Genomic DNA, 23500 nt, shown 5'->3' on the forward strand with positions numbered 1-23500 from the left:
TAGGTTGCTGGCCCCGAGGGAAGCCAGCTGCAGGTACTGAGGCGACCCCTGTGAAGGGGCCCACATGACAAGGCCTGACAACAACCTCACAAGTGATCTTGGAAACACAGCCTCTACCAGTAGAGCCTTCAGATGAGACTGCAGCCCTGACCAACAGCTCGGCTGCAACCCCACAAGAAACGCTGAGCCAGAGGCACCCAGCTAAGTTACACCTGGATCCTGAAACCACAGTAACTACAAGGTAATTTGTATTTGTTCCTTTAAGCTGCTAAGTGTTGGGTAGTTTGTTATGCAGCAATAACTAACACAACTTCTACCTTCAGTTTGGGGACGGGACTGACACTTCTAGATGGCCATTTCTCAAAAAAAATCACCCAGCGAGAGGGTTAAGAGGAGGCGCTAAGATTTAAGAATCAAAATAGAGAGGGCTTCCTCTTCTCTCCACCCACTGTTCCAAAAGCACCCCCGGCAAAAGGCAGAGCCCAGGGCCCAGGCTGTCACTGCTGGGCGTTCCTCTGCCACAATGGTCAGACTGCTGGGCCTCCTCGGACACAGACTGGAGAGATGCTGGGCAGTGAGGTGGCTCCCAGAAAGGGGAAAAATCAGAGGCCCATCCCAGAAGCCCGAGATGCCTGCCGGGATGAGGAGTCTGGACTAGAGGCTCTGTGTTTTTGTAAGTGGGGGCCCCTGCAAACTTGGCAGGAGTATGAGAGGCAAGAATTCTCAGCATTCACACCAGAGAAGTTGCTAACCCTGCTCTAAGCTTTCCACGCATTAATAAAAAAAACTTTCAGACCCATCCTGGCTATGGCTAAGGCTGAACCCTGAGCAGAGGGCCTGGGTATGGAGTAGGGCAAGTGCTCAGGAAGCTCTGGCCTCGCTCGGGCCTCCTAAGTGGGCTCAGAACCCCACACACCCCACTACAGTGAAAGTTTAATCCCCTGGAACTTGCACATGAGATGGTTAATCTCATGTGCCAACTTGGCTAGATTGTGGTGACTAGTTGTTTTGGCAAACACTAGTCTGGAAGTTGCTGTAAGTGTATTTTCAGGATGTGATTAATATGTATAATCAGTTGACCTTAAGTAAAGGAGATTACCCTCCATAATGTGGGTGATTCTCATGCAATCAGTTGCAAAGACTGAGCAACGTGCAAGAGCAAAGACTGAGGTTTCCCTAAAAAGGAATCTGGCCTCCAGACTGCAACACAGAAATTTTCTCTGAGTTTCTAGGTTTTGGACTCAAAAGACTGCAACATCAATCCTTACCTACATCTCACTTGTCCTACAGATTTTTTACTTGCCAGCTCCCATAATTGCATGAGCCAATTTCTTAAATACACACACCTCTCTGTATCTCTGTGATATCATAGAAAATATATACGGCCATCCCTCAGTATCCACAGGGGATTAATTCTAGGGCTGGCCACGGATACCAAACTCTGCAGATGCTAAAGTCTCGAAGTCAGCCATCCCTTCCACGGTTCTGCATCCATGCATTCAGCCAAACACAGACCATGTAGTACTATAGTATTTATTTTAAAAATCCACGTTTAAGTAAACCATACAGTTCAAACCCATGTTGTTCAAGGGTCCACTGTATATTGGTCTCTTTACCTGGTTCCTGGCACAGAGCTCCTGAAACCTTGTCATTTCCTAGGTGATAAGAGCCCTAGGAGCATCTCTTGTTCTAACTGGATGGGAGCTGGTCACCAGAAAGACCAAACTATGATTAGAAGCTTGGAATTTTCACCACCGCCGCTACCAACACCGCAGCCACTGCCGCCACAACCACCACCACCACCACCACACACACTTCTCTAGAGAGGGGAGAGGGACTAGAAATGGAGTTAATAATTGATCACGTGTGATGAAGCCTCCATAAAACTCCCAAAAAGTATGGGGTTTGGAAAGCTTCCAGGTAAGTGAACATATCCAGGTACCAGGAGGGTGATACACCCCAACTCAACAGGGACAGAAGCTCCTGCTCTTGGGACCCTCACAGATTTTGCTCTACATAACTCTTCATCTGGCTGTTCATCTATACCTTTTATCATGTGCTTTAATAAGCTAGTAAATATAAGCAGGTGTTTCCCCAAGTTCTGTGAGCTGCTCTAGCAAATTAATCAAATCTAAGGAGGGGGACATGGGAACCCCTGATTCACAGCCAATCTGTCAGAAGCACAGGTGACCACCTGGACTTGTGACTTGCATCCAAAATGAGTGGGGGCAGCCTTATGGGACTGAGCCTTTAACCTGTGGGATCTGATGCTATCTCCAGCTACATGGTGTCAGAACTGAGTTAAATTGTAGGACACTCAGCTGGTATCACAGAATTTTGTGGTGTGAGGATAAACCACACATCTGGTGACCAGAAGAGTCAGAAGTGAGGTGTTTGGTGTGGAAGTAAGGGGAAAGTTGAGAAGAGAACTGTAGGTTTTTACACCTCCCTCTCCCTCTCTGGGGGGCACCAGATGAGTGGGAGGATCCCAGGGAAGCTGGAGAGGGTCCTACACTGGGGGCAAACTTGCCATCCATCTGCTCTCTCTGACCTGCCTCTAGTCCCTCCCACAATGTGCCCTGACTTCTGTGCTCATATTTCTGTAGTTAAACCCATGGTGAGGCCTCTGTCTGAGACCCCAGTTCTCAGGATTCTCATTTAAAATGCAACACTAGTTACTCAACATGCTTGGTCATGCATCATGCTTCTGGAGCATTTGTGCTTCAGGAATCCGTCAACTGTACCATGGAATGCCCAAGGGTGACAGAGCTTTCCCCATCACAGGCCCCCAGGAGGCTCCAGGGCCACCAGCCCATCACTCACCACCAGCCAGCCTGTCCTCAAGAAGAGAACCACCCCAAAAATGTTGATCATGCAGGACGTGAACACACCATCCCAGGTCCCGAACAGCACTGGCTCCCACATGAACAGCTGGATCTTCCACCAGGGCTGGGGCTGGGCCAGGGCCTCCTGGAAAACAGGGCACATGGAAGTCAGCTCAGCAGCCATGGGAAGGGCCAGTGACAGGGGGCACCGGGAGCTGGGAGAACTCAGCTGTAAAACACTCTCGTCTCACTGTGCCCACAGGCCTGTGCACACACTGATTCCCATGCCCGTGTGCAGCGCAGACTAGTTGTTCGGCCCACTCGGTCCCTTTCCTCCTGGCCCCTTGGAGACTACATTTCCCAGCATCTTTACAGGTGGGCGTGGCCACATGACTGAGGTCCGGCCCCTGGATCGTGGGTGAGAGTGAGATGCTGGGCTCCAGCTCCGTGGCCATGCGCTCTGCCATCTTGCCTTTCAGTCTTCTGGTCCTGGTGGGAACAGCAGCTTCCAACAGTTACTGATCTTTGGGAAACCTTCCTTTACTTAGCTGTTTGCTCCCCTGGCCCTTCTAACACTTCTGTAAGGAATTCTGTGCACTGAATTCCCTCTGTTTAAAATACCTAGGGCAGTTTCCATTTTCCTCATGGAACCCTGGCTGATAGGGTGACCCCTAGCACCCTTACATCCATACCCCAGTATCCCCATGCATCATCTGGCGGTTGCCTAGAATTAAAGGCTAATAAGTGATGACACAGATGCCTTCCTCATTCTTCCAATTCAAAATAATAAAGGCACTTACAGAACACTCATACAGAAACTCTTTACTAAGAAGACTTAACCTTGTGGAAATACTAAAGTACTAAACTTAAAAGAAGTACCACCCATCTGGAACCTGCTCCTGCACAGGTTTAGTAACTGATCAAAATTCAGACATCACTCAAGTCTCCCAATGGCCTCAAACCATCTCAGCAGTGATTAACGATTGTCACCTGGGGGTCGGGGAGGGTGGCAGCCAGCTAAGACCCACTGTGTGCAGTAAGGCTAGTTGCTGCGTGGATGTAATCTATAACCTCAGTGAGAAGGCAGAAAAGTCAAGGGACAGGGGAAATCTAAGTCCAGAGTCAGGGGCAGGGCTCTGCAACAGCTGAGAACAGTGGATGTGCCCATGATCTAGGACCAAGGCCAGAGGCCAACTATACTCTGTCAAAACCAAAAGAGAGGATGCCAGCTTCTCCCCTTGTATTACCTACCCACAGACAAAAAAAGAGCTTCAAGAAGTCATCAGGGACATTAATGAAGCCATGCGGGACAGGTGGGCTGGGGGATTCCTTGGAGCCCCTGTCCATCCCTGATGCCAGCTGGACCCCCTTTCATCTGAGTATATTTCTGTTCATCTGTCTTTCACAAACCACTAATGAGGAACCTGAAAGTCAACAAACGTGAGAACAGTGATCATGTCTCAGAGTGAAGTCTTTGCCAACCTATGCTTGTCCTTGAACAAACGGTACTGAGAGACGTTGTGGTGAATGTAAGATTGTTTCCAGGATCCTAATCTCAAAACTCAGGACCTGGCCCAACTTCCTGTCTCTGCCTGTGCTCACTTCCTACCATGGCTTGTTACAGGCCCATTATTTATTAGAAACAGTCATAACAATAGCAACTATCAGCAGCAACGAGTAATAATTTAGAGAGTGCTTTCAGCTTCCACATCAGTTCCCTCCTTTGATGCTCACATCACCCTGGGGAGGCAGGCAGGGAGAAGGGCCCTGTTTACCGCAGAGGAAAGAGAGCCCGGAAGGAGAGACACGTTCGCCCTAGGTCCACGGTTGGGGTTTGAATTCCCCCATCCAGACTGTAAAACCTGCACCACAGATTAGTTGCCCTTTTCTCTTCTAAATTTCAATCTTTCAGGCTCAGTTTCTAACATCTTGGACTTCACGTAGTTGTTAGTGCGTCTGCTTTACCCTGAAAACTCCTCTTTCATCCCAGCCTTTGTATTTCCACTGAAAAGGCTGTTTTGTTTATTTATTTATTTACCTAATGGTGCATGCAAAGCCTTTCACTCCCTGGACCTCACTGGACTAAATCAGCCTTAAATGCTCCATAGATGAAGACACTTTACCCTGAGAATGAAGGTATAAGTGGTTTGAAACAGGTTTGGTGACTGCGTCATAACAGCTTATTTCAGGATGTTTAAAGGAGTGTGCCTCCCTTTCCTTACTAAGTGACAAAAGAACACAGCTAAGGCTTCCCAGAGCCTGCTCATCTGACACTGGCAGGAAGAGCTTGAGTTTGACCCAAGGTTGGGGCCTTGATGTTTCTAGCGAGACAGACATAAGCCAGTTAGAGAAAAGGAGGAAGGAACAAAAGCACCGAGCAAGGGGAAGAGGACGAGACAGGGAACCCTGGAATAAAATGCCAAACAGATGCCACTGAGATCCCAAGGGATCATTCCTGGCTCCCTGCAGACAGCCTGCCTCTGGGCATCAGCACAGAAGCACCAGCCTGGGGGCCTGTCCTTCTCCCCTCTCCCTAGTCCACCACACCCTCCCGCCTCCCCACTTACAGGAAGCCCCCAGCCTTTTGCACTGCGCCAGTGGTGACCCTGTAGCAGAGTACTGGCCAGACAGCTCAAACCAGCTGCCTTGCACAAGTGACTACTTGGTCCATGGCTGCTGCAGTTCTGACACCGCTTCCAGTGTGCGGCGGTTTTCCTGACACCAAGCAATTCTCTGACACCAACTGGGTGTCCTACAATTCAACTCAACCCTGACACTATCTACCCAGAGACAGTGTCAGATCCTGCACTCAAGGGCTCAGTCCTACCAAACTGCCCCTCAGACTCCAATCACAAGACTTTGGCTTCTGACCCACGGTCTATTGATTGGAGGTTCCAGTGACCCCCCCTCCTTGGGTTCAATTAATTTGCCAAACTGGCTCACAGAACTCAGGAACATTTTACTTCCATGCCGTCTCCCAGCCGGCATTCTCCCTTCATCTCCATGTGTTCACCAACCCAGACGCTCTTCAAACCCCCTTTTTGGGGTTTTTATGGATGCTTCATAGGCACAATTAATTAAATCACTGGTCACTGGTGACTGATTTAGCCTCCAGCCTCTCTCCCCTCCCTTAAAGATTCCAACCCTCTTATCACATGGTTAGTTCTCCTACAACCAGCCTCCATCCTTAGGTGATTCCAAAAGTTAATAAGAAACCCAGTTGTGGTTGAAAGGCATTTGTTATGAATATCAAGACACCTTATCACTTATCACTTAGGAAATTCCAAGGGTTTTAGGAGCTCTGTGCCAGGAACGGGATGAAAACCAGATATACACTTATTACAAATCACAGTATCACAACTGGCTACTCCCCAGCTCTGCTCTCTGTCAATCCCCCAGACAGGGCACCATAAACAACCTCAAGGGGCAGGTTCCTCTCTTTCCTGAGGACCTCAGCTTGGCAGGAACAACTTGGCAGGTTCTGGGGCACAGTGACTTGGAGCCTGGCCCCAGGCAATGACACCTGTGTGCTGCTCAATCCCCACCTCCCAGAACAAGGAGCCAGGCTCGGGTCCCTCAGAGCCCAGGGCTGCACCCCACACTGGACACGCCATGGCCACCTGTGGGTGTTTTAGTTCAGAGACAGCAGTCATTCTCCGTGCTTGAGCAGGGTTCCTAGAAAGGCAGGGTGATCACACCTGAAACAGTCCAGAGTGGGAAACTCTTGGCTTCCTGTGTCCAGCAGGCTGAGCTGAGTAAGACAGTGAACAGCCCTGCCACGGGAGCTCAAAACAAAAAGCTCTGCCTTTTGTCTCAAACAGGCACCTCCCGCAGGCCACCCGCCAGCCCTTAGTGAACACATCTGAAATGTGAGACAATGCCTTTTCTCTCTTCTGGCAGCTGGAGGAAAAGACACTGGGTGAGAAACTCCACTTCTGCTCAGTCGGGTCAGGAGTGGGTCAAAGCAAGACGCGGCCTGCCCCTTCCTCCCAGACGGAGACTGGCTGTGCCTGGAGAATGCGCACATGCGCCAGCGGCTTGCTTTCCGAAAGCTAATTAATCACACATCAGAGAACAGCCCAGGTGCTGCTCAGCTGTGACCCAGGGCCAGAGCAGGCGCTGCGATCCTCTCCTCTGGCTCTGAACGGGCACCACAAGCTGGAGCTGAGCAGGGGGCCACCAGTGCCACCTGCATCCGACGCAGACAGCTACAGGCCTGCCTCCAGGGGGGATGCCCCGTTTAGATGAGATGATAACCTGAAAGCTTGTTGTAAGCATGGAGCACATTGGGCAGTTTTAAATGTGGGTGAGGATTTCTTCATGGAAATTGGGAGGAAAGGAAAGAAAAGAGGTCTTATTGACTGTGCATTTTCTATTTGCCTGGCTAACTCGTCCTCACATTCCAGGTGAGTCCTTGCTCTACAGCTCGGTCCCGAGAGCTGCCTCCCAGCCCCTGCCCAGTCCCAGCCTCGAGGCGGCCGGCTGCCCCTTCTGTATTGTACTAGGAGGCCGAGCGTGGGCACCCCATGAGTGCTCGGCCACCCCAGCTGAAGCTGGTCATGGAAACCGCACTACAGCAGAAGAGGTGAGGACCCGTGTGGAGTGGGCAAAGTCTGATTTCCCTGGAATCGAATCTGGGCAGCACCCTTGGTCAATATTGATTTAGCCATTCCTAGAAATGTGAGATCTTCATAGCTGTGTGGATCGCTTCTGCACAGAATGAGTTCGAGAGCCAGTGTCTACGTCACAGCAGTTCCCACACACTTGATTGGTGGCTTTTCCATCTCATGTGTCCTAATCCTGATCCAAGGCTGGGAATCTCCCAAGGCACAACCTGGTCTGACAACCACACAGGCCTAGGAGTGGCAAGACCCTCAGACACTATGAAAATGTGATGTTGCTGGGAGTCCCTGTTTGAGTTCTACCTCCCAGAATCACACAGATACTCATTCCCCCAGAGCAGCCACTTCTGCCCTCAGAACACACAGCCCAAAGATAAAACACTCTGGACACCTGGCACATCTCACAGATCACAAATTCCCGTAGCCTGTGGCCACCTAAACAAGAGCTTCCCCTGCCCTTCCCAGCCTCCTTGGCAAAAGGACAGAGACTTTCCTGCAGGACTGAGGCTGCCACTAAAAATTCTACCTCAGTTTAATGCCAGGAGGAGAAACGCAGACCCTAATGCCCTCCCCCAATAACAGGCAAACCAGCTAAAAATCAACTTCAAAAGATTTATTCTTCCAGATGCTCCGGTGGATCAGACAGTATTATACCCATTTAAGAACTCTTATGTACTGACTAGTTTTCACTTTGGGAATCACATTAATGTTTTACATGCTCAAAATTAAACAAAATCAAATACAGTCAACAAGATGAGAGAGAAAAATTAAATGCAAAGAGAAACAAATTAACCTAATTGTATTTCTAATGAATAACATAATCACACTGAAGGTGGAAAAAAAGCTGAGCTGAGTAACTTTTGAACATAGTACTTTGACTATTGCTCTCAGTCTAAAGATAAAAAACTACAAACTAATAAATATTCTAGATAGAAAGTTTGCTTTGCAGGTGTAGGAGTTACCACTTCTGAATCTACTTTCCGTGAACTGTAGGACTGAGTAAATAAATATATTGATTGGGAGTCAAGCTTCTCACTGTTGGAAAAGGGAGTTACAACTAAGGAAAAAAGAAAGAACAGAATTCTTTCTTCTAACCCTGGAGTGATAAATTTGCATTAGAGGTATTAGTTTGAATTTAATATATAAAGTTATAGAGCTAGATAAATATAAATATACATATTCCTTCTCTCTGTCCACTTACAGGGTCTATAAGCCAAGACACCCCGGTAGTAATGAACATACCTAACACCCAAATCTTGGTCTCTAAATACCATTTCTCACTCTAAGGAGCCAGAGCTCTTTGGAGAAATGGCTGATTCAGGGCTGGGACAGAGAAAGTACAAGATAAGCCTAGAATGTGCCAAAAAGTAAGTCTGTGCCCCTACAAATGATGAGGGTGTGTCATAAGGACATAGGAGCCAGCTTGAAGAGGCCCACTCTAGAACAGTTTGAGCATCAAAATCAATAATAATAGCATTAGAATACTCACGGAAAAAATAAGAATCTGAGCCCATACAGATATAAGTAAACGAATAAATTAAAATAAGCGGAAAGAGGGGAAATCCTTCTTCAGAGTAGAAGACCAACTAATGTACGTAGAAGAAATAATGGTGTTAGAAGATCACCGTTTTGCAGTCATCACAGCAATAACTGATTCTGCCAAGAGTCATCAATGGATGCTAAAGCTAGTGGGTAAAAGATGAGGAACAGGATATTTCCCTAGTCTCAAAATACCCCCCTCAAATTATTTATTAATTACAAAGGGAAAATTAGTAACTTTAGAGTGGACTACTCTAGTGGGCACCACCTTAAGTAAGTAACCAAAGTTAACATTACTAATAATGGGACGAGTGAAAAAACTGTACTTCCTGATACAATGCCTGGGAAAAAACACAATTATCATCCTATGGGCTCCTGCCAAAAATGCAAAACCCAAATCTAATCACGAGGCATCATGTTCCAAACTGAGCGACATTCTACAAAATAACTGGCCCGTGTTCTGCGAAAAATGTCAAGGTCACGAAAGACAAAGAAAGGCTAAGGAACTGTTCCAGATTAAATGAGACTAAAGAGGCGTGACAACTAAATGCACTGTATTGATGCTGGACTGGACCCTGGGCTGCGGGAGAAAGCTATAGGATAGTAGCGGGATAACTGGCAAATGTGGAATGTGAACCTGGATGAGATAATAGGATTCATCAATGTTCCATGTGTCGCTCTTGATAAATATGCTGTGGCTAGATAAAAGTCCTGTTCTTAGGAAGCAGACACTGAAGTATTTATGGGTAAGGGGACGTGATGTCTACAAATTACTTTCAAATGGTTTGGGAAACTGTATACAGAATATAATACGTATTAAATCTATGGAATAGAAAGGGAGAGAGCACATGCACAGATAATGAAGCAGAAGGAGAAAATGTTAGCTGGTAAATCTGAGTCAAATATATGAGGGTTCTTTGTACTACTGCAACTTTCTCTAAGTGTGAAATGCTATCAAAATTTCAAAAGTTTAAAAATAAATACATAATGACTGCAATAAAAGCAATTAAAAAAATAGCCCAGACATATTTTTAAAATAGCTCACTCACTCTTGTATCCCTAGTGCCCAATATGGAACAGGTACTTACTAAATGTGTTGGTTGAACGAATGAGTGAATGAATAAAATGTGCTTTAGAAAGTGACATTAGACACCTGTTTTAAGGTAGCAGACAGAATATTCACTTTCCTATCTTCCAAATGGCCATGAAAAGGACAGGCAAGATGTAATTTTTTAAGTATGAAACTATAACTTTAACTAGAAAAGGAAAAAAACAAGTGCTACCAGAAGATCAGACATTTGGAGACATTCCTGCAGATGGACTTGAAGGGGCAAAAAAAAAAAAAAAAAGTGACAGAGCAGCCCAGGGCAGCCAAGAGCAGAGAAGTCTTCTAAGACTCCTGAGAAGTTCCAAGTTCAGAGTGAGCCAATGCTAGGAGCAGACATGGGCCAGGGCACTCACTGGGCATAACCTTATCCTGGAGGCTTTATGGAGATGGAAGTAAGACACATGGCATTTATAGCATAAAAGACTGGAGGGCAGAGCCAGTAAATGGCCCTATATGATTGCCAGGTTCCTACATTTTACATTAAAGTGGTACAGTATTAACTCTAAATCAACTGTGAAAATTTTTAATGTATATTTAATCCCTAGAGCAGCCATTCTCAAACTTTTTGAACTCCAGACCCATTTACATCCTTAAAAATTATTGAGGACCCCAAAGAACTTCTGTTTATGTGTGTTGTAACTATCAATACTTACCATACTAGAAATTTAAAGGGAAATATTTAAAAATATTTATTAATCAAACATAATAATAAGCCCATTATCTGTTAAAATAAGTAACATGTGTGCATGAAAAATAGCTACTTTCCCAAACAAAAACGTTTAGTGAAAAGAGAGCCTTGTTATACAATTTGCAAATCATTTTAATGTCTGGCCTGATAGAAGACAGCTGGATTCTCATATCTACTTCTGCATCCAATCTGTTGTAAAATGTTGTTTCTGAAGTATATGAAAACAATCTGGCCTCCCCTCCTTCTATAGTTAGACAAGGGAAGAGTAATCCATATATGAAAAAAATTCTTGCGACTCAAAAGATAAGAGAATCGTACCCCCCCCCCAAAAAGTGACATGGAATATAAGAAACAACAGTAGCTGTGTATGAACCGAAAGAATTAAAGGAAACTTGAAGCCACAAAGTTTTAATAACTTATAATTGTATTTTCTTCTCAATGAGCCTCAGTTAAACACACATATATGCATCTTACTCCTATAAATGCTATTTATAGATTCAAAATTTTTATTAACCAACTATAATAAATACGGAAATGTTCATTACAATTACAGAAAAATAAATTTTATAAACCTTGACAATGGAAAAATAACCCAACTAACAAGAAATTAGAAATGAAATGAGAAATGGAAGAAACAGTAAATGCGCCAATGCCCTCTTTCTTCACATCAGGAAGCAATAAGTAAACTGATAATAAATTGAGAACTTAGTCAAGAAATAGAGGTATAAATAAATTATTTAAAGTTACACTGATAATCACTTGGGAAAATGAAAACCAGAAACCATTAGCAACTGTCGCTGGGGAATGGCGGCAAAGGAAGAGAGGAAGAAGGCTTTTAATTTTATATCGTTTTCTACTGTTTAAAAAAATTTTTTTCACTGCATGCATGTAGTAATTCTCTGATAAAAATACTAACTTATTTTTTTGTTTAAAGAAAAATTTATTACATAATTAGAAATATTTGAAAAATAAAATGCTGACTTCGAGTTAGTCCTTAATTTATAACTCAACTTCATTTTATGCAGTGGATGAATTCACCAAACAATGCCTGTGATTTGAATCACATGTTTTAAAATGTATTGGATATACAGTCTACTTAAAAATAGTGAAGAAACCTTTGGTAAAATTAATGTCCATAAAATTTGTGTGTTTTTTTAATTAGAATTTGCTTTTGCTATGTGTTGTTCTTTGCTGATAATTGCCTAATATAAAAAAGGAAAGTTACTAAAAATGAGTTACAGCTTTCTTTTTTAAGTTTTGCAAACACTGGGATTTGCAATAGAGCAAATTTATCACCTGGATCAGACATACCTAGTTTTGGTGAAGTGAGGGCTGCAAGGCCACCATGGCTCAAGTTCATCAGTAAGCACCTGAGTCCTGTAACTGCTGACAGGGACTGTGGGTGTGACTTACAAGCTATCTGCAGATTGGAAAAAGAATGTCACAGAATTTTTTACACAGATCAGTGGTTTTTAACTCCACGATATTTTCTCTTTCTTTATAACCGTTCATGTAAAGAAAAAAACACTCACACACCAAAACAAAAACAAATGAAAGGTACTTTCCTCCTGAGGCAGAGTAATGACAACAATGTCCTACTAGATAGGTACCCAAGCCAGAACTGGTACTGACTCTGAAGACCGCTCATGCCAAGCTGTTCTGAAGCACACCACCCTCACTACCTCCACCGCCAGCCTTGTTTTTTTCTGTATATATGTATTTTTTATTGCAGTATAGTCAGTTTACAATGTTGTGCCAATTTCTGATGTAACACAGTCTTTTGATTACAGTACTTAACTCAGAAGGAAAGAAAAAAAAATTTTTTAATCAGATTACATTATACTTGATCACAATTAAAGAGCAAAAAAATACTGAATTATACTCAGGTATGCGTATTTCTTTAAATTTTCCTACAATTATTTGATATTGTTCTATGATTATAGATCTATCTGGTGTTTAAACTATTATCCTGAAGAGATATATTTTGGTCAGAGAAAGTACAAAATGAATGAAAAAACAAACTGAAACTCAGTTATCCACCCCTATGGGAAGCCAGATTGTTCCATCAGGCCAGACCAGAGTGGCTCCTTACTCAAATTACAAGAATAGTACTTCAGAGTCATCAGCATAGCCACCTAGGATTCTCCTTGCAAACCCCAAACTATTAAACAATGGCAAGAGCTGCATTTTTTCTACACCTGGCCATGGATGAAATGTACCCTAAGGCTCCCAGGTTCCAGGACCGTAATCTCTTTTTTTCTGACACCTCCAGAAGGTGGTTCTATCCAGGTACCACTGGTGTTTCACAGTGAAGCTAATTCTTAAGCCTGAACACCTTTCACTTGCATTGAGCCCCTCCCAAAGATTACAACTAATTTTGTATTTGTAATTTGTACCCTTTTTACCAAAGAGAAGCCCTAAGAGTTGTACAAGCTTTCTGCTCTACAGAAACTGGGAGGGAAATAGGAGACATGGCTCCAGGAACTCTAGATGTGAGCCCGTCTCTTCCACCCCACCCCTCTGGACCCCAGTTTCCTTATCCTTAAGAGGGGCTAACAAGATGGTCTTGTCCTAGGTTCTCTTTCCTTTTCTCCTCAGGTGCATTCATTTCTCTATATTCTAACAAAGCAATATGCTGTTATCTAGCGTGGGGCTGCCAAGGCTCACTGTACATATTGCCTTTTAAAAGATGCTAAAACAGGCCTGAAAAAAAATGCATAGCAAAAAAACAAGTTGGCTCGTAATTGTACACTGGCTAATGAGGACACAGAAAATAAGAGCAAAGCTTTCACGATGAAGCCTGGCCCCAGTGCTGAAAATTATATTATAACCAAAAGATTGGATGCATTAAATCAACCTAGAGCTATATTATGGGGTCATGGGCTCATGGGTTCGTTCCTGCCTGGCTGGGAAACACCATTTGCATCTGTCTTTGGGCAAGTCATTCTAACTCTCTGGGCTTGTTTATTTTGACAAGCTAAGCATGAGGACAGGGCCAGATCTTTAAGGATCCCTCTGTCTCTTAACACGTTTGCTTCCTTCTGTCTCTCTTGCTGGTGCTACCACATGCTCACCAGTGCCCCACAACTCGACCAGACTCTCTTTCTTACCCTTACTATGCCAAGCGAACCTAGGTAAGATACTGAATGGAGGAGGAGACAGGGAGAGAGCAAAGGAGAGGACAGAGAAGGGAAAGAGGGCAGGAAGTCTGGCAGTGCTGGGTCGTGGTGCAGGATCAGAGGCGGCTCGCACCGGGGCTCACATGTGGGCCGGATGCTGCGGCTCCGGTGGGCACCTCTTCCCTGGCTCTGCAGCGGGGTTTTTTCTCAGTGATTAGCTCAGACCAGCCAGACTTTAGCCCCCAGACTTCCTAGGAAAGAGTCCTCACAGACCCACTCCTGCTGGAGCTCAAGCCTCCAGCTGGATGAAGAAGAAGGAATATAAGTTCCTCGCACAAGCTAACCTGTGGCTGTTGGTGACCCGTTCTCAGGCCAGGGCATGACACAGCTTCCCTTTAAGTTTCTCTGGAGAGCATCCAACTCTTGGAGAAGGAGGGCTGCTCATCAGATTAGTTGCAGCTATCCCTTATTCCACAGAAATTAAGAGATTTCTGTTTTGGTATCTCCAGCACTAGCTGGAGATCCCGACAAGAAGAGCACTTGGTAAACAGCAGGTAAGCTGAGCTGCATATGCCCCTTGCTGAGAGCACTGGACCCCGCTGGACTTCAGCCCTCACACACTTGCCATCTCTCCCTGTCTCCGAGACTCGTTTTCTCCCGCCACTTCCTCTTCCTGACACACTGTGTCTGTTAGAGTCCTCTCTATCCCGTGATTGGTGGACACAAGCATGGACTCGAAGGCTGTTAGCCTCCCTCTGGCACCAGCTGCTCCTTAGCTTTCCAGCTCCATGTTTCACAAATAGCCTCCTCGACCGGGTTTCAATGTGAAATGCGCTTCATCCAATCACCAAACACGCCCTGTATTTAGTGCTCACCATGTGACAGGCACTGGGCCAGATCCTTCTGCATATGGCATAAGAACCCTGAAAATCAGGTACATTCACTCCATCTAGCAGTTGTGGAAACAGACCACAAGCCCTTGAGTAACTTGCCCAAGGGCTCAGCCCATCTAGTGGCACAGTCAGAATTTGGAACCCAGATTCCCAGGGTCAAGTCCACCACCAAACTACACCTCACATCAATGACGCGCCTGGGAACAGAGGATCATCAAACAAGATTCACACCTCCACAAGTTCAGTAGGTCCTCAAATACATGCACAAGCACATGCACATGCACACGCACATGCACACACACACTCCCAAACCACTCCAGACCCATCTAGGCCTAGAAAGCACCCCATCTTCCTCAGTGAACTGCCCACCCCACAGAATGTCCACACTCTGGATTTGACCAATGGAATCATTCTGGATTTGGGACACCTGCCTTAGGTCATCTAACTGCCTTTGCTGTGCTGAGTCAAGCATCTATTTGCCAACTGAACCCTCTGATCATTCATATCCCTACCTCATGGACCAAATACATACTCTGCACCTTAGCTTTATTATTAGCCAACATGTACAGAATGCTTACTATGAACCAAGCACTGTACTGAATGTTTACATGAATCATCTCTGTCAACCTTCATAATTCTCTAGGGTGGGTTCTATTACTGTATCCCCTTTACAGGTGAGGATACAAAGGCTTAGCCAGGTTAAGTAACTTGCCCCAAGTCACAAAGGGACAGAGCCACTACTTGAACCCTGGCAGCACCATTAACCCTCAGATCTACAGCCTCTTCTCAGCTGGCCCCCTTATTACTGACCAACACACACACAGCTACCCCACTGGGTCCTGAGACAGTAAAGCCAAACCAAGCATCCATTCATTCACCATTCCACCTAACTCACAAGCATCCCTCCTCCTGCCAGATCTCCTGAGAACCACTTTCCAATCACAGTAGCCAAGAGAAGAACAGATCTGAACTGAAGGGTTTAGGGTAACACCCAGCCTGTCTTCCCGCTGGGCACTGCCTTCTTGGACAGTGTTCTTCAGGCTCCAAAGCTCTTAGCAGAAGTCCTGACTCCCAAAACTGGAGTGAAGGGAGAAAAAGGTTTATGGGAAACTTCTGGAGGACCAGCCACTTCAGTCATGTCAGCCATCCAGGCTGCAACCTGGTCCCACACAGGCTTTGCTCAGGCCAGAGGCACAGAGCAGAAAGGATTAAAGGCAACAACTATGTCTTGGTTCAAAGTGCCTCCGTCTTTCACCTGTCAACCAAAATAATCAAATCTACTTCAGAATGTTATGAAGATTAGGACAATGCATGTTAAATGTTCAGCACATAAGAAATGCCCACCAGTTGTTAGTTATTATCATTTTCTTACCCTTTCAGCCTGGGATGTGCTTCCCGACTTTACCACTGATGGTAAAGACCTAATGCACATAGCAGCTCCCTCAGTCCCTAGCCAGGTGAGTTCAGTTTAGCAGAACAAGCACTGACTGAGCATCTTCCATATGCTGAGCACTAATGGCAGGTATTGAGAACACAGAAATGATAAGACATGCCCCTGAACTTGAGCGGTTCACAGGCCTAAGGAAGACAGGAAAGAAACAGCTCACTTCAAGGCCACACAGTAAACGCAGTGACAGAGATGTGGGAGCGGGGAAAGCCAGTCAGATCATGGAGGCTGCCAAGGTAAGTTTGAACTGACTTCTGAAGGCAGTGAGAAACCATTGAAAAGCTTTAAGCAAAGGAGTCAATGCACAGATTTACGCTTTAAAAACAGATCACTCTTAGCAGAAGGAAGGAAATAATAAAAATCAGGGAGGAAATAAATACAATAGAGATTTAAAAAATAAAAAATAAATCAAATCAAAAGCTCGTTTTTTGAAAGAGTAAATAAAATCGACAAACCACTGGCCAAACTCACAAAGAAGAAAAGAGAGAGCACAAATAAACAAAATAAGAAAGGAAAATGGAGAAATTACAACAAATAACATAGAAATATAGAATCTCATATGAGAATATTATGAAAAACCATATGGAAGCAAAATGGATAACCAAGAGGAGATGGACAAGTTTCTGGAAACATACAGTCCACCAAGACTGAATCAAGAAGAAACTGACCACTTGAACAAATCGATCACTAGAAATGAAATCGAATTAGCAATAAAAAAAAAAAACCTCCCTACAAATAAAAGTCCAGGACCAGACGGCTTCACCAGGGAATTCTACCAAACATACAAAGAAGAACTCACACCAGTCCTTTTCAAACTCTTCCGGAAGATTGAAAAGGAGGGAATACTCCCAAACTCATTCTATGAAGCCACCATCACCCTGAGACCAAAACCAGGCAAAGACACTACCAAAAAAGAGAATTACAGACCAATATCACTGATGAACATAGATGCAAAAATCCTTACCAAAATATTAGCAAATAGAATCCAACAGCACATAAAAAAGATAGTTCATCATGATCAAGTGGGGTTCATCCCAGGGACACAAGGGTGGTTCAACATACAGAAATCAATCAATGTAATACATCACATCCACAAGAGAAAGGACAAAAACCACATGATCATCTCAATAGATGCATAAAAAGCATTTGATAAAATTCAACACCCATTTATGATAAAAATTCTCACCAAAGTGGGTATAGAGGGAACATATCTCAACATAATAAAAGCTACATATGACAAACCTACAGCTAGCATAGCACTCAACGGTGAAAAACTCAAAAGCTTCCCACTAAAATCTGGGACAAGACAAGGATGCCCACTATCACCACTCCTATTCAAAATAGTCTTGGAAGTCCTAGCCACAGCAATCAAGCAAGAGAGAGAAAGAAAAGGGATCCAAATTGGAAAAGAAGAGGTAAAATTGTCACTATATGCAGATGACATGATACTATATATAGAAAACCCTAAAAGGTCCACACAAAAACTACTAGAAATAATCGAAGAATTCAGCAAGGTAGCAGGTTACAAGATTAACATACAAAAAAAAAGTTGCATTTCTTTACATTAACAATGAATCAACAGGAAAAGAAAGTAAAGAAATAATCCCCTTTAAAATAACACCCAAAATAATAAAATACCTAGGAATAAATCTAACCAAGGAGGTGAAAGACTTATACACAGAGAATTATAAACCACTGACGAAGGAAATAAAGAAGACTTAAAAAAATGGAAAGATACCCCATGCTCCTGGATTGGAAGAATCAATATTGTTAAAATGGTCATACTGCCCAAGGCACTTTACATATTTAACACAATCCCTATCAAATTACCCAGGACCTATTTCATAGAACTAGAACAAATCATAATAAAATTTATATGGGATCACAAAATACCCAGAATTGCCAAAGCATTACTGAAGAAAAAGAAAGAGGCTAGAGGAATAACCCTCCCAGACTTCAGACAATACTACAGAGATACAGTCATCAAGACAGCATGGTATTGGTACAAAAACAGACAAAGGGACCAATGGAACAGAACAGAGAGCCCAGAAATGAACCCACAAACTTTTGGTCAACTAATCTTTGACAAAAGAGGCAAAAGCACACAATGGAATAAAGACAGTCTCCTCAGCAAATGGTGCTGGGAAAACTGGACAGCAGCATGAAATCAGTGAAGCTAGAACACTCCCTTACACCATACACAAAAATAAACTCAAAATGGATCAAAGACTTAAACATAAGACAAGATGCAATAAACCTCCTAGAAGAAAACATAGGCAAAACATTATCTCACATACATTTCAAAAATGTTCTCCTAGGGCAGTCTATCCAAGCAATAGGAATAAAAGCAAGAATAAACAAATGTGACCTAATTAAACTTACAAGCTTCTGCACAGCAAAGGAAACCATAAGCAAAATAAAATGACAACCTACAGAATGGGAGAAAATTTTTGCAGAAGATGAAACTGAAAAAGGCTTGATCTCCAGAATATATAAGCAGCTCATAGAACTTAATAAGAAAAAAACAAACAACCCAATCCAAAAATGGGCAAAAGAACTAAACAAGCAATTCTCCAAGGAATAAATACAAATGATCAATAGGCACATGAAAAAATGCTCAATATCACTAATTATCAGAGAAATGCAAATCAAAACTACAGTGAGGTATCACCTCACACCAGTCAGAATGGCCATCATTCAAAAGTCCACAAATGACAAATGCTAGGGAGACTGTGGAGAAAAGGGAACCCTCCTACACTGCTGGTGGGAATGCAGTTTGGTGCAGTCACTGTGGAAAACAGTATACAGACTCTTCAAAAAACTATGAATAGACGTATCTTATGACCCAGGAATCTCGCTCCTGGGCATATATCCAGAAGGAACCCTACTTGAAAAAGACACCTGCACCTTAATGTTCATAGAAGCACTATTTACAATAGCAAAGGCATGGAAACAGCCTATATGTCCATTGATAGATGACTGGATAAAGAAGAAGTGGTATATTTATACAATGGAATACTATTCAGCCATAAAAATGACAACAGAATGCCATTTGCAGCCACATGGATGTCCCTGGAGAATGTCATTCTAAGTGAAGTAAGCCAGAAAGAGAAAGAAAAATACCATGAGATTACTCATGTGTGGAATCTAAAAAAAAAAAAGAAAGAAAGAAAAAGACAAAAGAACATAAATACAAAACAGAAACAGACTCACAGACATAGAATACAAACTTGTGGTTGCCAAGGGGGCGGGGGGTGGGAAGGGACAGACTGGGAGTTCAAAATTTGTAAATACTGACAGGCATGTATAGCCCAGGGAAATACATACAAGATCTTGTGGTAGCTCACAGTAAAAAAGAATGTGACAATGAATATATGTAAGTTCATGTATAACTGAAAAATTGTCCTCTACACTGGAAATTGACACAACACTGTAAACTGACTATAACTCAATTAAAAAAAAAACTGATCACTTTAGTAGAAAGCAGTTAGGAAGATATGAATTATCCAATCAAGAAATGACACCTTGGACAAGACAGTGCAAGGGAGACAGAGAAAAAGGGATGGATTTCAAAGATGCTAGATAATGAACACCAAAGGCCTTGACACTGTCTAATCCCTCAGTGTTCGGAGATTGAGGGAGAGGGAGAGGGAGGTGACATAGAGGCATTTACATCCACCATTTAAAAAATCAACTCTCTCTTATGGCACTCAGGGCAATTTAACTTGCACTGTGGTCATCTGCTTCTTGTTCATTTGGTTAGTCAACTAGCATTTACTGTCCGCTTAAATGCCAGGCCCTGCCTCAGATGCCAATGACAAAGCAGCTGAGAGAGAAGTTCAGCAAAGACCAGCAAAGGGGAAAGATATGAGCACAGAGCCTGGGGAATGCTGACCTTTGGCCGGAAGGTAGGGCACAAAGAGGAAGATACAGGGGACCAGGCTCAAAACTCAGCCTGGGTCAGACTGTGCAGGACCCAAGCTAAGGAGTTTGAACTCTGGGTGGACACAGGGAGCCACTGAAGGTTTTAAACAGAGGAGAGAGGATCCCAGCTGAGCCTTAATGGATCCCTCTCACAGAGTTGAACCAAGAATTGTCTTGTCTCTCTTTTTGGAATCGCTGGAGACAAGGGCCTCATGTTTTCCATCTGGGTATCTTGTTTCATGCTTAACACAGCACCCATTCTTTAGCAAGTAGTCCACAAGTGTCTGTTAGGTGCACAAACACTCAGGTATGCATCCAAAGAAAATGCATGGCAAGTATGTAGAGAGACTGGTTAAGCTAAATAAAGTGGAAGACTTCTGACACATCAAGGTCTTTCCAAGGTTCCTCGATCACACTAAAAACATGGCCACGTGCCTTTTTGCCTAGGAGCGAACAGCTGTGGCTAAGAGTTCTGAAATATCTTTGAGGAGCTATTCCAAGTCTCTGAGCACCCATTCCTAAAGCAGCTTGAATACTTCCAGGGCTGGGTGTAAGGAGCTCAGGACAGGATGCAGGATACAGCTCTGGGCCTGCCAGGGTGAAGGGGAGCGACAGCGATACCTTTTGCTGAGCACTGGCCACCTGCCAGCCAACCTGCTGTGTTTTTCATGTGTACCTGTGCACATGAAGAGGCGGTAACTAGCCAGTTTGGATTCCCCCACCCCAACCTTGAACCCCATCTGCCTCACCAGCCTCTGTCCTTTGGCTCAAAACCTCCAGGTTTGGGACCCTGCTCTCTTGCTATTGTGTAAGGCCATGAGTTGATTCTCTCCCCTCTTGGGGGACTCATTCCCCCTGTTATAATGCCAGGGGACCCTCCTGCCCCTCTCTACAAAGATGAGAAAAATGCAAGGGACAGTGAAAACTTCAAGGCTGAGCGATCATTATACAGCCAAGACCCTGGGTGCAAGTAGCTTCCTGATAAACATCCAAGTATGGTTTGTTTGCTTTTAAGGGTTTAACTCTCTGTTTCTAGGGACAGCCACTTCAGTTCCATACCTACACTGAATATTTACTATAACTAATCATCAACAGGGAGAGGATAAAGAAAAAGAAAAACGAAAACCTGCAGACATCAGGGAATCCAGAAATCTATTTGGCTTCAGCATACATGAGTTTTTCAGAAATAAATTTACCTTCTTACATTGGTTTGATTCAATATTAAAAAGAGTTGATATTATCTGAGTCCTCTGTTCATGGAAACCCTCCATGGGTTGGGGGAGGAGTGTCCAGGATTCAAAATCCACTACAAATACCAGAGACGTTTTTGCACACAGATGGTTAAGAGTTGACTGCAATATTTTCTCAATTAAGCTGGAATACCAAAATAAACTTCTGAGACCATTACTTTTAAAGTGCACTGTAATGTTTCCATTCAGCTTCCTGTCTGGTGACCCTATACTCACAGACCCCCCACACCACCCAGGCCTACCTGCTGGGCTGCCTCGAGGAAGAGTTCCTGCACTTGAGACATCTGGGCCGTTCTGGTAGAAATGGGGGTCCTGGTGGTCTGGGTGGGGAGACCCCTCTGGAAGGTAAACACCATCCTTGGTCAGGCTGACTCCTCCTTCCCTCTATCCTTATTGCCCATCCTTCCTCTAAATCAGACAAGGCCCTGGCTAAGGAAGGGACCTTGTTCTGCCTCATCTGGAAACATCCCCTTCCCTCTTTGCTACCCCAACAGAGCCCACTCATCCTTCAGAGCCTCCCTCTACTCAAATTTTGCTGTCCTTTTAAAGCCACAGCTGCCCCCAGTTCTCTTTCTTCCCCGAGCTCCTTCAATATGGAGGTCAGAGCCAATGGCCCAGCCCTTGAGGACACAGTTTTACACTCCTCTCCTTCCTTGTGAACCCAGTGGTCCAGGGCAAGAGCACCATCATCTCACTAGAACTGGTTGCACGTGGTGAAAGGACCCCGAGATTTACCGAGACCCGCTCCGGAGCCAGAGCCCCGACCCCTGGAGTCTGGGTCAGACCTGGGACCTGTATCCCTGCGGTACCCCGACTTACGCGAACCCCAGACAGCGCAGCGCACGCCCCCTCCAGCCTAGGCGCCGCCAGTACCAAGCTCTCAGGAATCTTGGGCCGGGCGGAGGCGGGTGTCTGCTTGGCCGTATGCAGACGTGCCAGGTGAGGACGAGGGGGCCCAAGGTGACCCAAGTGCCCCCAGGACTACAGGACAGAGCTCCCGGCAGGAAAGCAGCCGCCCCTAGACCAACGCGCGCACTCCCCACCCACCAGCCGCTCGGCGTCCGCCCGCACCAGTTCCCGGCACGCCAGCACCTAGCGCGGGGCCCGCCCAGTCCCCGCCCCACCGCCACGTGGCTGACCAGGTGTTCGCCGCGCGGGGCCCAGCTGTCCCGCTAACAAGGCGTCCCGCCCGGGCACGGGCACCCGGGCCACGAGTCTCGGGTCCAGGTGGAGAAGGAGGGGGCCGCGGAGACTTCCCTTCCCCGAGGACGGTGCCCGCACACTCCCAGCCGCCCAGGAGGGCTCCCAGAATAAGGGAACCGCAATCTCGACCCGGGTGGGGAGCGACTGGGCAGGGACTGGCGGGTGGGGAGGTTAGGGGGAGGTCCCGCAAGCTCTCAGACTCGACGAGCCACTGCCGCCGCCGCCCTCGACAACTCGTTCAACGCACCCAGCCGAGGTGTCCAGCCCTGGGGTTAGGGGGACAAACAGGACGCGAACCTACTCACTGCAGCTCCTTTTAAGGACCTGCGTATCACACTGCACACAAGAGTGAGAAAGGCTGGAGGGGTGGAGGAGCCCGCGTCTCCCACTGGTCCGCAGCCCCCTGCGCAGGTGCAAAAGCGTCTGGACAAGAGACAGACAGCGCTCCAGGGATCCTAGAGTGCAGCGGCTACTCCAGCAGGTGACCCTCAGTCTCACAGGAAGTGGAATTCTTTCGCCAAGAAAGGGCATGCTGTTGTGTGGGGAGGAATTCGCCTCATCGCCTTCAGTAATTCCCAGAACCGGCAGGGGGTGTGGGGGGCGAAGTAAGGTTTCCAGGGTCCCTGGCCCGCAGGAAAAAAAAAGAAAAAGAAATTAACATACAGAGAGATGAAATTATCTCTATTTCCAATCTGGCATATTTCCTAAGCCTGAAATAACTTACTAGGCCTCCATGTGGGCTTCTGAGGAACAGAAGGGCAGCTGGGAGTACTTCCCACGCCCACATGAGCCTTTGTGTGAAAATCCCTAAAAATAGAGGTTGTTATTTTAAAAACAAAAGGGAAGGCAAAGCCATGGGAACACTGACAGAGCCCCAACCTC

General features: G+C 45.2%; 1 protein-coding gene across 11 annotated transcripts in view; it reads right to left on the reverse strand.

The window, feature by feature from the left end:
* Positions 1-23252, reverse strand: part of SLC12A8 (solute carrier family 12 member 8) — a 120896-nt gene extending 97644 nt beyond the window's left edge. For 2 of the 11 annotated variants that reach the window (XM_074364937.1, XM_074364947.1), the window contains exons 1-3: positions 22924-23252; positions 21658-21753; positions 2824-2970 (exon numbers count right to left, since the gene is read on the reverse strand). In XM_074364937.1, coding sequence (XP_074221038.1) covers positions 2824-2970; positions 21658-21753; positions 22924-23149 — 469 coding nt within the window. In that variant the 5' untranslated portion in view covers positions 23150-23252. Of the gene's footprint in view, positions 1-2823; positions 2971-21657; positions 21754-22234; positions 22530-22554; positions 22872-22915 lie in introns of those variants that run through there. The other 9 variants (XM_074364926.1, XM_074364986.1, XM_074364963.1 and 6 more) reach the window with 9 other exon arrangements.
* Positions 23253-23500: the final 248 nt, after the last annotated feature.

Source organism: Camelus bactrianus, chromosome 1 (genome assembly GCF_048773025.1).
Source record: "Camelus bactrianus isolate YW-2024 breed Bactrian camel chromosome 1, ASM4877302v1, whole genome shotgun sequence".
Taxonomy (NCBI): domain Eukaryota; kingdom Metazoa; phylum Chordata; class Mammalia; order Artiodactyla; family Camelidae; genus Camelus; species Camelus bactrianus.